The following is a 14,112-nucleotide window of genomic DNA, read 5'->3' on the forward strand; positions in this document are numbered from 1 at the left end:
AAGCAACCTCAGGACAAATAAAAGGTAAACACTCTACAATACTAATTCTAATGGCAGATTGCTTAAAGATACGGGACTGAAAGATACGGGGAGAAAAAATCAAGAAGCTGATAAGGTAGCTGATAAGGTAGCTGATAAGGGGGTCGACAAAGAGCCACAAGACAATGGGCTGATCACCACTACTTAGGGCTTGGTGTCAAGGGCAGAGGAGATTAATGTCCTTGCTGATGATCTGGCAAATATTTTTACTACTGTTCCCTCTAGCACAAACAGTGGGCCTATAATTCAGACCTCAGCAGAACCCATGGGGGACATGGTGCTAAATGAAGGAAAGCTTGGGGGCACAGACATCAGACCCCCACAAACCTCGACTAAAGGCTGATTGGACTTGTCCGGTCAGGCACTTACGGAAGGAGCTGGTGCAGGGACCCCTGAAGTGGATAATTTGTATTCCATGAATAGTGAGTTTGATGAGTTTTCTTCAGACAGCAGTGACCCCGCTCTCAAGCCTGATACTGAGAAGCGATTGTCAGCCGGCAGTAGGAAGAAAACCCTTAAAGATTCTGGGAAGGATCACGGCTTCACGTCTGATGGTAGTCAGTCGAACCAGCTGGTATGGAACTATTCCGCCTCACACCTGGAAGGAGCATTAGAGCCAGAAACCACACCCGGGCAGCATATCAAAAAAGGTGCAGACACGGGGGTAAGGGCACAAGGATACCCACCCTCGATGGAATTAATCTATGCCACTCTAAAACAAATTCAGACAGAAGCTCGGCAGGAGCATAAGAGGGCCCACGCAGCTACCAGAAAACTTCAGGGTGCGGTCAAGAAGGTTAACAAGGATTGCTCCGAGATCTACGACCGGACTACTGTACTGGAGGAGCACATAGTCCATCTGGAAGCAAGTGTGGAGAACTCTGACAAGCAATCCACATCTCAGGAAAGCAGACTAACGGACGTCCTTTGGAAGCTGGAGGACTTTGAAAATATACAGCGGCGAAACAACCTACGGCTACTAGGAATTGCGGAAAAGGAGGAAGGCAACGATATTCGAGGCTTTGTTCTGAGAATCTTTCAGGAGGCCTTCCCAGAGCTGTCACATTGGGACTGGGATGCAGAAGTGCAAAGGGTGCACAGGTTCCCCTTAATGCTTAAGAAAAGGCCTGGACAGGAAGACAAACCCAGAGCCATACTAATATTCTTTGGCAATTTTCTGTTACGCCAAGTCATTTTTGAAAAAGCCCGGCCCGACGCAAAAAGAACTGCAGCAGGACACTCCTTCTTCGTCCGCTCTGACTTCTGCCACACCACGGTAGAGCGGATATAGAGACTTCGGGGACCACAGGAGAAGCAGTATTTCACGGTAGACGGGTGTGCATAAAATGTTGTGTTTCTTTTTTTGTTCGGTTGCCGGATCGCATCTATTTGTTATCTTTTTATGCCATAAATGGGGAGAAAAATTTGAATTGCCTCAGTGAATATTTGTGGCTTAAATGATCCCCAGAAAAGGAGGCAGATCAGTATTGATGTGCAAGTTTTAAGAGCTGATATCCTATGCCTCCAGGAAACGCATATTGAGGGAAGTAGCAAAAGACTCCTGGAATTGTCTAGGTATTATATTGTAGCAAATAAATCACAAGAATCTCGCACAAAAGGGGTGGCTGTCCTGGCAAGGAACGGGACAAGTTGCATCCTTAGCTTCTCTCGATGTCAGGCTGACAGCTTGGGAAGATGGGTGATTGTTCAAGTGTGTATTGAAAATAAAATATTCACCCTTTGTTCTGTATACGGGTCAGTATTGGATGACCCAGCTCCGCTGGATTGGCTTAGAACGGAACTAGTAGGTTGGACTTTACCTTTGATTCTCTGTGGAGACCTAAATATTAATCTGAACTGCCAAGTTGCCTCAAGGAAGATTCCCTATCAGGGCAGGAAGCCCAAAGTGTTTAACTCACTATCCCAGCTGCAGGCACTACACGGGTTAGAAGATGTGTGGGCTCTAAACAGGGGGGCCGATCTCACAAGGTCTTTGCAAGGTTGGATTACTTTCTAGCTTCTCAGGAATTAGCCTCCAAAAGCACAATTGATCTATTCCCAAAGGTCATGTCAGACCATAACACCCTGGTGATTGAGCTAGATATCGAGCTTCCTCTTAGGCAGACACAGTGGTCTTTCAACAGGGCTTATTTAAGTGAGGCAGAATATATCCGGCAGCTTGGCGAGTGGATCCCCAGGTTTATTGAAGATAACTAGCCTAAGCAATGTGTGGGATACGCTGAAAGCAGGGGTAAGGGGAGAAACAAACAGATTTGGGTGGGATTCTCAGAGGAAAGAGAAAAGCCTGCTACAAGTATTATATAAAGAGTTGGGCACAACGGAGGTTCAGCTGATAGAGGCGCTGTCTGCTGGAATAGACTCAGGGGCTATGCAGATAAAAGTCACCGTTGCAAAATCTGCCATCACACAAATCTCAGTGAAAAAGGCAGCCGGTAAATATCTGGCATGGAAAACCCAGGTTTATGAGAGCAGTGAAAAAATAGGGCACCTTCTTGAGACACGCACCAGGGAGAGAATAGTGCACGCCAGGATAAGAGAGATCAGGGATCCGGATCTGGGGCTGGAGACTGAGACAAAGGCCATTATGACGGCATTTCAGAAATTTTACCAGAAACTGTATACTGAAGACATCAGGGGTGGGAGCCAGAAAATACAGGATTACTTAACAGGGGTGGCTTTGGGCCAATTATCTGCAGAAGAAGGAGAACAACTAGAGGGCCCAATCACCTGGGAAGAACTGTCAACAGCAATAGACCAGACCCCAATAGGCAAAGCCACTGGACCTGACTCAATGCCTGGGGAATTTTATAAAAAATTTAAAACACACATTATGGGACTGATGTTGGAAGTCTTCCAAAGGGCTCAACGGGACCAGATCACGCCAGATTCATGGAAAGGGGAGTCTATCATAGTATTCCTGAAAAAAGGTAAACCAACTGAGGAATTAGGATCTTACAGGCCAATAACCCTGCTGAATAGTGATTTAAAGATCTACTCAAAAATGTTTGCAAATAGGCTCACAGCTGTTATACGTAAACTAGTATATCCGTTCCAGCATGGATTCGTACCAGGCAGAGGGACTACAGACCACATAAGGAGGATAATCACGCTATTTGATCTTGCTAGAGTGTCAGGGGACCCTATCGCGGCCATACTCTTGGACGCCGAAAAGGTCTTTGATAGGGTCTCCTGGCCCTTTCTGTGGGCCACCATGGCAAAGCAGGGATTGGGCAGAAGCTATATTAACGCAATAAGTTGCATGTATCAAAACCCTGAGGCAAGGATCAATGTGATGGGCGCCTCATCAGATCCAATTAAAATCACACGCAGATCTCGTCAAGGGTGTCCTTGTTCTCCACTATTATTTGCTTTATATATAGACCCCTATATTAGGACAATAGTGGAGAACAACGACATCTGGGCAGCTCAAAACAGGGGAGGAGAAGTAAAGATCTTAGCATACGCAGAGGATCTTGCTATAACAACATCTAACCCTGCGGAGGCAGTTAGGGTGGTAGAAAAAGAGGCTGAAAAATTCGGGGATGTTTCAGGCTACTATCTGAACAGGGAGAAAACCATGATAATTAAAAACTCAATGGTAGACCTGGTTGATAGCAGGGTCACAGAGAAGGCGAGATATAGGGGTGGAAATTACAGCAAAAGTGGAAGATGTAGTACGTAAGAGCAAGGCAGACTTCAATAGAATGAACAACCTCCATCTGACACTACTAGGAAGGTGCAACGTTATCAAAATGATGTTTTTGCCCAGAATTTTATATTTTTTTAGATCAATATGACTGGAAGTAAACAAAAATTGGCTTTCTGCCTTTAACCAAGTCATTTCCAAGTTTTTATGGGCAGGGAGACACCCACGGAGAGCTTTGAAGTATATGCCTTTACACAAGGACCAGGGGGGGGTGGTCGGTCCCAGATATTCAGATTTTTATTGGGCTGCTAATCTCCAACAGCTGTCCGAACTGTTGGGTAAAGGATATGCTAATGACCAAGAGGGATCCTACCCCTCCATATACAAATTATTGCTTGGGGAAGAGGCCCACGGCTGTTTCACACGGCATATTGATCTTGCCTACTTCAAAAGAGTAAAATTCAAGGTTATGCTGGGTGCTTTTAAAATTTGGACCTCCATTAGGAAAAAAAATGAAATTAAATAGGATACATAGGTATACGCATCTACAAAACAACCAACTTTTACCAGAAATCTTTCACGATGGCTATATGGAATCTTGGAAGGAGAAAAAGATAAGGCACATTGGGGATTTAATAAGGGACAACACAATTCTGTTGTTTGCTTTAATTAAAGAAAAATTTGGTGTGGGGAATAATCACTTTTTTAAATATTTACAAATTAGGGACTTCCTTTTTAAAAAGATGATTCAGGGCCATAAAATTCCACTAATGGAGGCAGTCTTAGGAACGCAAGAGGCATCAATCTCTAAGCTTTACACATTACTTAATGATATAATGGAGGATGATCTCGCCAAGCATATGGACCGATGGCAAGAGCAGGTCCAAGCTGACCCGGGGTCTGCGAGGATTCTTTATTATTAAGCTCTACTGCAGCCATCTCAGCTAATATTCAGGTTCAATGGTATAAAACGTGGTTTAACTTGTATATTACTCCAGCACGGATATTCAGGTGGGGAGGTACTTCAGGAATCAGTTGCTCCCGTTGTGGAGAACTGGCCTCCGATAGTGTGCATATTTTTGCTACCTGCCCCTGTCTATTGTTCTAATTGGGAAAATGGACTATTACGTTAAACAAATAATGGATAGTGATATTGTGTTATCACCACAGGTTATACTACTGGGTGTAAGCAACCAGGGTTTTCCAACACCCAAGAAGACGCTGCTTTATATTATGATGGCGGTGTTTAGGCTTACCATAGCGACAGTGTGGCTTGATAAAGAGCCCCCTTCAGTTCATAGCTGGCTGGGAAAATTGCTTGCTACATACCGCTGGGAGAAAGAAATATACAAACGCAGAGGATTAAGAGCCAGGAAAAAGGGGGCTGAAATTTGGGCTCCAATTAGTTCATGGATTAATGAATCTATGTTTTAAGCTTGTAAACTGTTAAGCAGACAACTAGGCTAAGCGGTCCGCTAGGTTAGGATGAATTGGTAAGAACCAGAAACCGGTTAGACTAATAGGTATTAGCTAATGGATAGTTCTGGGCATAAACTAAAATTAAACTGAATCAATCTAAATTAATCTAATATAAAAAAAAAATTCTTCTTTCTTTCCTTTTTTGGAATACGATCTCCTTCGGTTCTGGCAAGTGGGTGTGCTGGGGGGAGATGGTGGAGGGGCGAAAAAGGGGATAAAACTGGTTGTATATATTTTGTGTTTGATCATACGGTATGGCTTTTTCTTTTTTTTTTTGCTGTCAAAATTATGTGTATTGTGTTATGATTGATTTGAAAATGTCGGATCAAAATAAAATATTTAAAAAAAAGGGATCAATATCTATGAAGTTGAAGTAAAATTAGCAGCCTATGCAGATGACATACTAATAGTAACTGAACTACCAAAGACATCAATTGAGACCCTGATGGAGACGATAGCAAAGTATTCCGAGTTCTCAGAGTGTAAACTAAACAGAGGCAAGTCAGAATGCAAACCACTAAATATTCTTTGCACAAGAGGCACCCTAGGGATGTGGGCTTAGCCTGACAAATAGGATATATCAAATACCTAGGTATAAATTTGGGTAGCGACTTAATCAACACGCTGCATCAGAATGAGAAACTACTACTAGAAAAGATTAAGAAACTCCTGGACTCCTGGTCCCCAAAATTCATAACATGGTGGGGCAGAATAGGAACTATTAAAATGATGATCACCCCAATGATCAGTATGCTCCGGCTCCTCCTTACAGATGATTTCCACCTCAAAATTGACATCCTGATCTCCAAATTCCTTGGCAAGGGAAGAAAGCACGTATAAGTATCAGAAAACAAAGTCACAAAGACTGGATAAAAGTCAAGGAGGGGTATATCTAGCAGACTTCAGAATATTCCAGCTAGCCTTTCTGGCAAAACCAGGCTCATACTGGATATAACCACCCGCCGACTATACGCCAGTATGGCTACAGGTAGAGAGGGCGATCCTGAATAACCTAAGCCCCCTGGCTCTATTAGCAACCAATAGAAACTCCCACACCTCCAAGACCATTTTTAAAAATACAGAAATCGCACTACAAAAGGTAGATAAGAAGCTGGAGAATAGCATCAATGGTTCGAAAATGGACTCACTATGGGCCAATAGCAAGATTTTGTATCAAGGGAAAAGCCTAGCCTTCGATGTATGGATCGAAAAAGATATCCACTATCTTTACCAACTACAAAACGAAACATACCCTATCATATACACAGACCTCAAGTCAAGATACAACCTAGCTGACATTGAATTCTATATTTTTTTTTAAATAAGAACGGCCCTGTCAAAAAACAAATTTTCCGCATCATAGCCATCAATCTCCAGGTTTGTGTCGAACATTAATAATTTGGGACACCAGGTCTCACAGCTCTACAAACTTCGCCACTCAAAATCCTCTAAGCTTAATGTTAAGACGGTTGCCTATTGGGATAAACAAACAAACGCCACACATAACGAACAAGAAGGGGCCACACTATGGAGCTCGGCCTCACGTAATAAGATCTTCCCGGCCAGTTTATTCTCATTAGGCCTAAGGGAGGTCGCGCTATGTTGGAACTGCAACAAGGAAACCGGGGATTTAGAAACCTTATCTTTCACTGCCCAACACTCAAATCATTCTGGGAGAAAATCTTTGTGTTATAAATGGTTTGTTTGAATGTAAGCTAACAAAAATATTTTCCACCCTTGCCATGGCATTTATCTGCACAGACTTGAGATCTGAACCCGATAAAGACCAACTAGACCTGCTATTGACAGCAGCAGTGAAAATGGTCCTCGCCAATTGGAAAGACACAAGTAAAACTTCTTACAAAGGCTTGTTCAACTGGATCACCCATCTCAGAGGTGCGGACAGCATTGCACTGCAGAACTCACCATGGAAACAGGCATCCAGGAAGATGTGGAAATCTCTTGACATGTACCTAGACTCTTATGAACCTCTGTGAAAATAAGGTACCAGCGGTACGCAACCTAGTACCCCCTATGAACGCACCACCCAGACAAATCGTACTTAACTGGTTTCAACCAATGTCACCTTCCCGGGCCGGCCTCAAGGGGGGAGCCCCACCATCACCACCTACATGGGTACAAAAATCCCCACAGAATGTTATAAGTAACTGTTAAGAAATGTAACTCTCCTTGCCTGTCTCCCACCTCTTCTTTCCCCCCTTGTTTCTATGACTTTTCTCAACCTGGCTCTTTCTCTTTTTCTCTAACTATCGTCAGGTGGGGTTAGCTAAACAAACAGGACGTAACGTCTCAATATACTGATGTATAAACAGCTCTTGATACAACCTATGCTAACCCTGTAACAGAACTGCCAATATAATCTTGTATAAAAATGTAATCAAACATGTTGAAATTAAAAAAATATCATTTTGTATAAAGCTGCTCTACTTAGCAGTGATAAAGAGAGCTTCTGACAATGTCACATATCAGTTTTGAAGTCAATTCTCCCTAAATTACACCACTAAACCGGGTCTAGAGTCACATATATTCCCAGGTGGGAAAATCTCTCCAGTGTCCATCATTATTAGGGATGGGCGTATCTTGTGGAGTTTTACTCTGCGGAATTCCACAGAGTTACCTGAAAACTCTTTGGGAGTCCACCGGTCCGTCACACTGATAAGCAACTTGCAGTTCACACGTCGCAACCACTCAACACACTGTTACATGCACACACTGTTCCGAAAAAACTGAATTACTCACAGCTAACTTTTCCTACTTGCCATCATTAGGAAGTCTTCAGATGAGCAAGAAAAGTAGAAAACGAGAGCTGCTAAAACAGGGTGGCTGTGGGTGTACTTCTAAAGCTACTAAGAAAACGTAACCCTTTGCCTTTAGGTTGTTCATAGAACAGGGTAAGAGGACTGTGCGATCAGAGCGGGTTTTGTAATGAAACACTGGAAAAATTACTACACTAGATTAGGATAGACAGTAATGACACCTGGGGCGGCTCGCACCCACTGCACCTCCTTCCTACGCGACTGCCTCAGCTTGATCTCAATGCACAGTGGAATGCCATGTTAGCAATTCAGCAGCGCACCTTTGCAAGATGGAGACCACTTGTCACAAGCGACGCTGTCATTGGCTAGTGCTTTCCTGCTCTGCCAAGAAATACAATATAGCCTTAACAGATCATGACTCATGAGCTTCCACCTTCAGCTGCCTACAACAACTGAAGGGGTAAACTCTGCCACATGGCGGATAACAGAGTTTTTGCCAAACTAAGTGCTCCAACTGTAGAGCAAAGTGGACAAAACTCAACAAACTCTGTGAGTGTGTGCCTACTAATCCTAGTAGGCATTTCTGACCCACCTGAGCTACCATTAGGAGATTGAGGATGCTTTCCATTTGTGCCAATTGATGCATACTCCCTATTATGTTCCACATATGTCTATACTTTCCAATAATCTTGGTATTGAATATGATGGGTCCATCGAATAGAGGAGATCATCAGCATTAACAGAAATCACATCCTCTCAATATGATGCCAACTTTAGCCCATGGATCTGGAAGCCTACTCTCACCCAATTGGTCAAAGGTTTCAGAGCAAGCAGAAAATGAGAGAGAATGGACATCCTTACCTCGTCCTCCTCCAATGCTGAAACTCTTGTGGGATTGCCCATTAACTCCAATTCCTGCCATCAGTTTGATGATGAAAACTCAGGTCCGGGCCCTATTTTTTGTAGGTTTACAAGCTTTACTGAATCAATTGTCTTTTCAGCATCTAAGGCTACTAAGATCGCTGACTCCTGAATAGTGTCACGTCTCACCAGGAACGCAAATTGTCTTCTAAGTTTGTGACTCAAGGAACTCCGAGACATGAAGCCTGATTGATCTGGAACTATTCATTTGTCAGTGACCTGGGACTGGCAATGCATCAGCACCTTTGCCAAGATCTTTACTTCTATATTGAGTAAAGTAATGGGCGTCTATGTGGCACACTGCTCAATTAGTTTTCTCTCCTTACAGATGGGCACAATGCTCACCATTGTTAGACACTGCCCCCTTTTTGCCTCCTATATCATACCCTTAAGTGGCTCCACCACCTTTCCCCTTCAGGCATTTAAAGAATTTATGTGGGAACCCATTGACCTCAGGGATCTTCCTCCTTTGTAATTGTGAAATTGCTGACCTATCTCCTCCACTTTGAGTTCACCATCTAGCATTTGTTTGTCTTCTCTGTCTAGAACAGGAGTTTGGATGCAATTTATGAACTTCTGACATTTTGATAAAGTTGCCCATGGTGAAAGTTCCCAAATTAGGTTCAAAAGGCCTCTGCTATTCCCTTCACTGAGTCAATCATACACCCTTCCTTATTTTCAATGCTAGATATCCAGCTTTGACTTTCTACCCTGCGCAATAGCCAGGCCAGTAATTTGCTCACCTTGTAAAATTTTAATAGTTTACTTCTACAATTCTCCTCTATTCATCCCTTGTAAGCGCAATTTGGAGTGTCAGGTCAGGGTTTGAATGTAAACTATTCACCGCTTCCCACCAACACAGTGTATCCTCTAACTCTGTTACTATTCTAATTACCTCCCTCCTTTTCCCAGCAACGTGGAATATCAAGAGTTCTCTGACCACTATTTCACAGACTTCCTGGAATCTTGATTGAACTGCTGTAGTATTTTCCATCAAATACTGCTCTGTTCCTGTACCCAAAATATTTAATGAATGTTGTGCCAATCAGTAAATTCCAAAGGTCTAATTGCCATTCAAGTTACCCCCAAGGAATGTTGGACCATGAGTCTAGAAATCAGTGAGTGAGTATGCCTGACACATAGGATGCTGTCTGACATTGTGGTTCCCCTCCCTCCATAACCTGTCAGGCCCGGTGAAGGCATGCATTCTTCTGTCTCCCCCCTCTGCTGGATTCCTCTTAATCCATCTTTCCCACTCTCCCGTCTTCGTGCAGTTAAAATCACCCCTATAACAGTGAGCACATTTGGCACCTACAGCAACCGGTCTCTGAACTTTGTCAGAATGTATGATTGCATCCCTGGCAGTAAATATCTGGGGCTGTCTCCCACCTTCGCTGGTTTTCTTTTAATCCATCTGCCCCATTTTTCACTAATTGTGTGTGTTTAAAACACTCCGTGTAAGAGTGAACACATTTGACACCTGCACCAGCCAGTCTTCCAGCTTACAAGGTGATTTTATAATACAGAAACACTCTCTCCATTATACCCTAGGGTGCAGGCTTGAAATTATCGGCATCTTTTTGCCCTCTCACTCCTTCTATCAAACCTCACTGTGAACCTTAATGTTCCAAACTCTCCTTTGGTGTCTTGGGTAGCCGAGTGTCTCCTGGTTCACGTGGTTGTGTGATCTTCTAGTCTTTGCCTCTAACGTTGCTGTGCCTTGTCTGCTAGGCCTGTGTCACACACCTATTTTAGCAGGCATTATGGTTGCTTCTAATACTTTGGATGTTTTCATTGCATTTTCGTAAAAACAAAACGTTTCAGCCAGCATTTTTGTATGCTATGTGGCTGTTCACAGAATATTTTGTTAGATTATATTCCAGTTACTAATAGATATTTCTGCATATGACATTTAGTAATAATAATTTTTTTCTGTATAACATTTGTCTTATGAGCATCTTCCTCTCAATAATCATACAATCTCTAAATAACTATTTTAATACTATAATAATTGGAGTTAGCCATAATATGGTATTAGAATCAAATATGACAATAAAGCATTTCAGGCCTCATTTACGAGGCACCTTTAGCCACAGAAGTGTCACTTTTTTTGATGCTCCAGTGGCGCAGTGTGTTGGCCCATGTTTGCATGGCCACGCAAAGCCACTCTGCGTCGCTTTTCATGGCCTTGTAAATATGGTACCCTTTCACGCAGTACTCTGCATGAAAGGGGCATTCCATGGGTGATGCTGTGGGTGTACCCATGCAACACTCATGGAATCTGACACATTCACAGATTTACAATGTTCTATAACCTGGGGATTCCTAAACCTCAGCAGCGGAGGTGTTCGGGAGGCAGAACGAGGAGAAATTCCTTTATTTCTCCTTGTTTTTTCTTTTTCTATGAGTGCTGCATTCTGCAGCACTAATGGAAAGAGGTAAACAGCTCTTGTGATTGTTTATGTGCAGGAATGTGTCAATTCCTGCACTAAAACAATCATTCAAGCAATGCAGGAACCCTTGCTTCATTGCGCCTTGGTGTCTTTGCTGGTGCATGGCAGCCCATTGTGCACCAGCACAGCGGAAAATGACAGGACCGCGCTGTATCTCATAGATATGGCGCACTCCACCTCTTTTTATGATTCATGGCAGTGCAGCAAGATTCCTTGCGGCGGCGCCCTGCGTCAAAACACAGAGGTGAGGTCCTTAATGCATATTACCATATCTGCTGAAGGGAATGAACACATGGAAGATGAAAAATAGGGCATTAAAACAAATTGTGCATGTCGCAGGAAATCCAGAGGATGAACAGTTTGATGCATTAGTGATTTAGTTTGGGTCTTACCCATGTGCTACGAGGCCAGATGCAGAAGTTAACATCTAGCAACAAATAGTTATCATGTCCACTTCCTTACATCACATATTTACTTTTCAATCATATAGGTGTATTTATTCCAAACATGAAAAGTTTATGCAAGGTGGCATTTCAATCCATAATTAATGATGTATGTTTAATTCCAGGGTCAAGAAAAGCATTGAACATGGAAATCGAACCACAACCAACATATTCATCTTTGTGGGGTTTGAAGTGGTGCAGGGGCTTCAGATCTTTCTCTTTGCTTTATTTGCGACAATGTACATCTTAACAATTAGCTCCAACATGATGATAATCACACTAGTAACGTTTGAGAGAAAGCTTCACAAACCAATGTATCACTTTTTATCCAGTTTTTCCTTCTTGGAGATTCTCTATACTACTGCAACTGTGCCAAAAATGTTAGTGACTTTGCTGACAGATGAGAAAACTATTTCTGTCCCAATTTGCATTGCACAATTTTATTTCCTTTTTGCGTTTGGAGCATGTGAAAACTTCCTTCTTGCTGTTATGGCTTATGATAGGTATGTGGCAATCTGTAACCCATTGCGTTATGCCCAAATTATGTCAGACACAGCCAGTTGCTATCTGGCCATTGGTGCCTGGATGAGTGCAATGTTTGCTCCTGTTCTGCCAGCTTTGTGGATTTCCTCATTGACTTTTTGTACTCCAAATGAAATTGACCACTTCTTCTGTGACTTTGCCCCTCTGTTGAAACTCTCTTGCGGAGACACATCAGTAGGCCAATTTACATTTTTAGCCATAGCCTGGATAGTGATATTGGGTTGCTGCCTACTGACGATGATATCCTACACATGTATTATTCGTTCCATATTATGCATTCCATCTACTGCCGGGCAGAAGAAGGCATTCAACACATGTGCCTCCCATCTCACAGTCCTTATAATTTTCTATGGGACTGTAATATTCATGTACATAAGACCAAATTCCAGCATCAGGTTTTCATTAGATAAAGTGGTGTCAATATTCTACTGTGTTGTAACTCCATTGTTAAATCCTTTGATTTACAGCCTCAGAAACAAAGAAATGAGGGATGCACTAAGGAAAATCATGAACATGTGTCTGTCTATGTTTGGAGGAGAAACAGCAGTCCAAACCAATCCTCACAGCAGCAAAGAAATTGGCACAAGAAATAAATCTTTCAATTTGTTTCGGATCCCTTGTTGTAAGAAGATGTAGGAATAACAAAATCTTCAGGTTTCCATAGTTCTATATCCCTTATTGCTTGCCTTCATTGCATTGCTTCCTTTTTCATTGACTCTTTGCTTCAATAGGCAGGGATACTTGGGCTCCCTGCACCACGAGTCCCTAGCTATAGGTTTAAACATCTTGCCAGCCTCATATTTTCGCAACTATATATATATATATATATATATATATTACCTACTGGCGGTCGCCAGTAGGTATATATAGTTAGGATTTTTTCTCTATGGGATTTTTGAAAATTCTATGTCTAATAACTTTGGCGTTTGTGGACGGAATTGGCTGAAATTTTCAGGAAAATGGCACATTTTGTTTCTGAGCAGCCCTTGAAAATTTGGGGGGGGTTCGTCAAGGGGGGGCCGAGAAAAAAGGGGGGTCCCAAAACGTGTTTTTAACATTGAGTTTTCCATAGGGCGGTTGGCCTCACTTTTAGCCCGAACGGCTGAATGGATTTGCATGAAACTTGGCAAAATTGTAGGGACTGGTAGCCCGATGTGCCTTTTGTAGGTCTCAATATATGTGCTACAGTGGATTTTGAGAAATTAACGTTTAAAAAAAGATATATATCTGTAACAGCGGACCGGGCAGCGCTCCAGGACGCGTACTTTTCGCGCAACGGAGCTTTGTGAAGCAAAGCTGATTGGTTCTCCGGCGTCTGTCAACATTCCAAACAGTCCGTAGCGGCCGCCATCTTGTCTCTCGGTAGGATCGAGAGACAAGAGGAGGCGAAAGCGAAGGGGCAAATGACCATAAGGGGGAATAGTAGATCCTCGCTGACCCCCTAGGTTTGATGTGGAGGTTTTAAAATGGCCCCGCGGGGCAAGGCGGGGCAAAAAAAAAAAAAAATAATAATAATCGAACGACTGAATGGATTTGCACGAAACTTGGTAAAATATTAGGGACTGGTAGCCCGATGTGCCTTTGCTAGGTCTCAATATATGTGCTCCAGTGGATTTTGAGAAATTAACGTTCAAAAAAAGATATATATCTGTAACAGCGCTCCGCTTCGCGTAACGGAGGTTTGCGACGCTGATTGGTCATTCTGTCACTGGGCTATAGTTGGGCTACATCTGGCTGATATTTGGGCTACATTCGTTTTTTTTCGTCTCTGGCGGCCATCTTTGGGCTAC

At 42.8% G+C, this 14,112-nt stretch overlaps 1 protein-coding gene across 1 annotated transcript; it reads left to right on the forward strand.

The window, feature by feature from the left end:
• Nucleotides 1–2,428: 2,428 nt before the first annotated feature.
• Nucleotides 2,429–12,958, forward strand: LOC144769511 (olfactory receptor 6F1-like). Its single transcript, XM_078653645.1, has 3 exons — nucleotides 2,429–2,987; nucleotides 7,975–8,062; nucleotides 11,905–12,958. Exons 1-3 carry the CDS (start codon nucleotides 2,429–2,431, stop codon nucleotides 12,956–12,958), a joined length of 1,701 nt encoding a protein of 566 aa, XP_078509771.1.
• Nucleotides 12,959–14,112: the final 1,154 nt, after the last annotated feature.

Source organism: Lissotriton helveticus, chromosome 7 (assembly GCF_964261635.1).
Source record: "Lissotriton helveticus chromosome 7, aLisHel1.1, whole genome shotgun sequence".
NCBI lineage: Eukaryota > Metazoa > Chordata > Amphibia > Caudata > Salamandridae > Lissotriton > Lissotriton helveticus.

Coding starts and splice junctions, on each gene's coding strand:
- LOC144769511 (XM_078653645.1), top strand. CDS start 2,429: ATGCAGATAAAAGTCACCGTTGCAAAATCTGCCATCACACAAATCTCA. Junction 2,988..7,974: donor CATAGTATTCCTGAAAAAAG/GTAAACCAACTG, acceptor TGCCATCATTAG/GAAGTCTTCAGATGAGCAAG. Junction 8,063..11,904: donor TCTAAAGCTACTAAGAAAAC/GTAACCCTTTGC, acceptor GTTTAATTCCAG/GGTCAAGAAAAGCATTGAAC.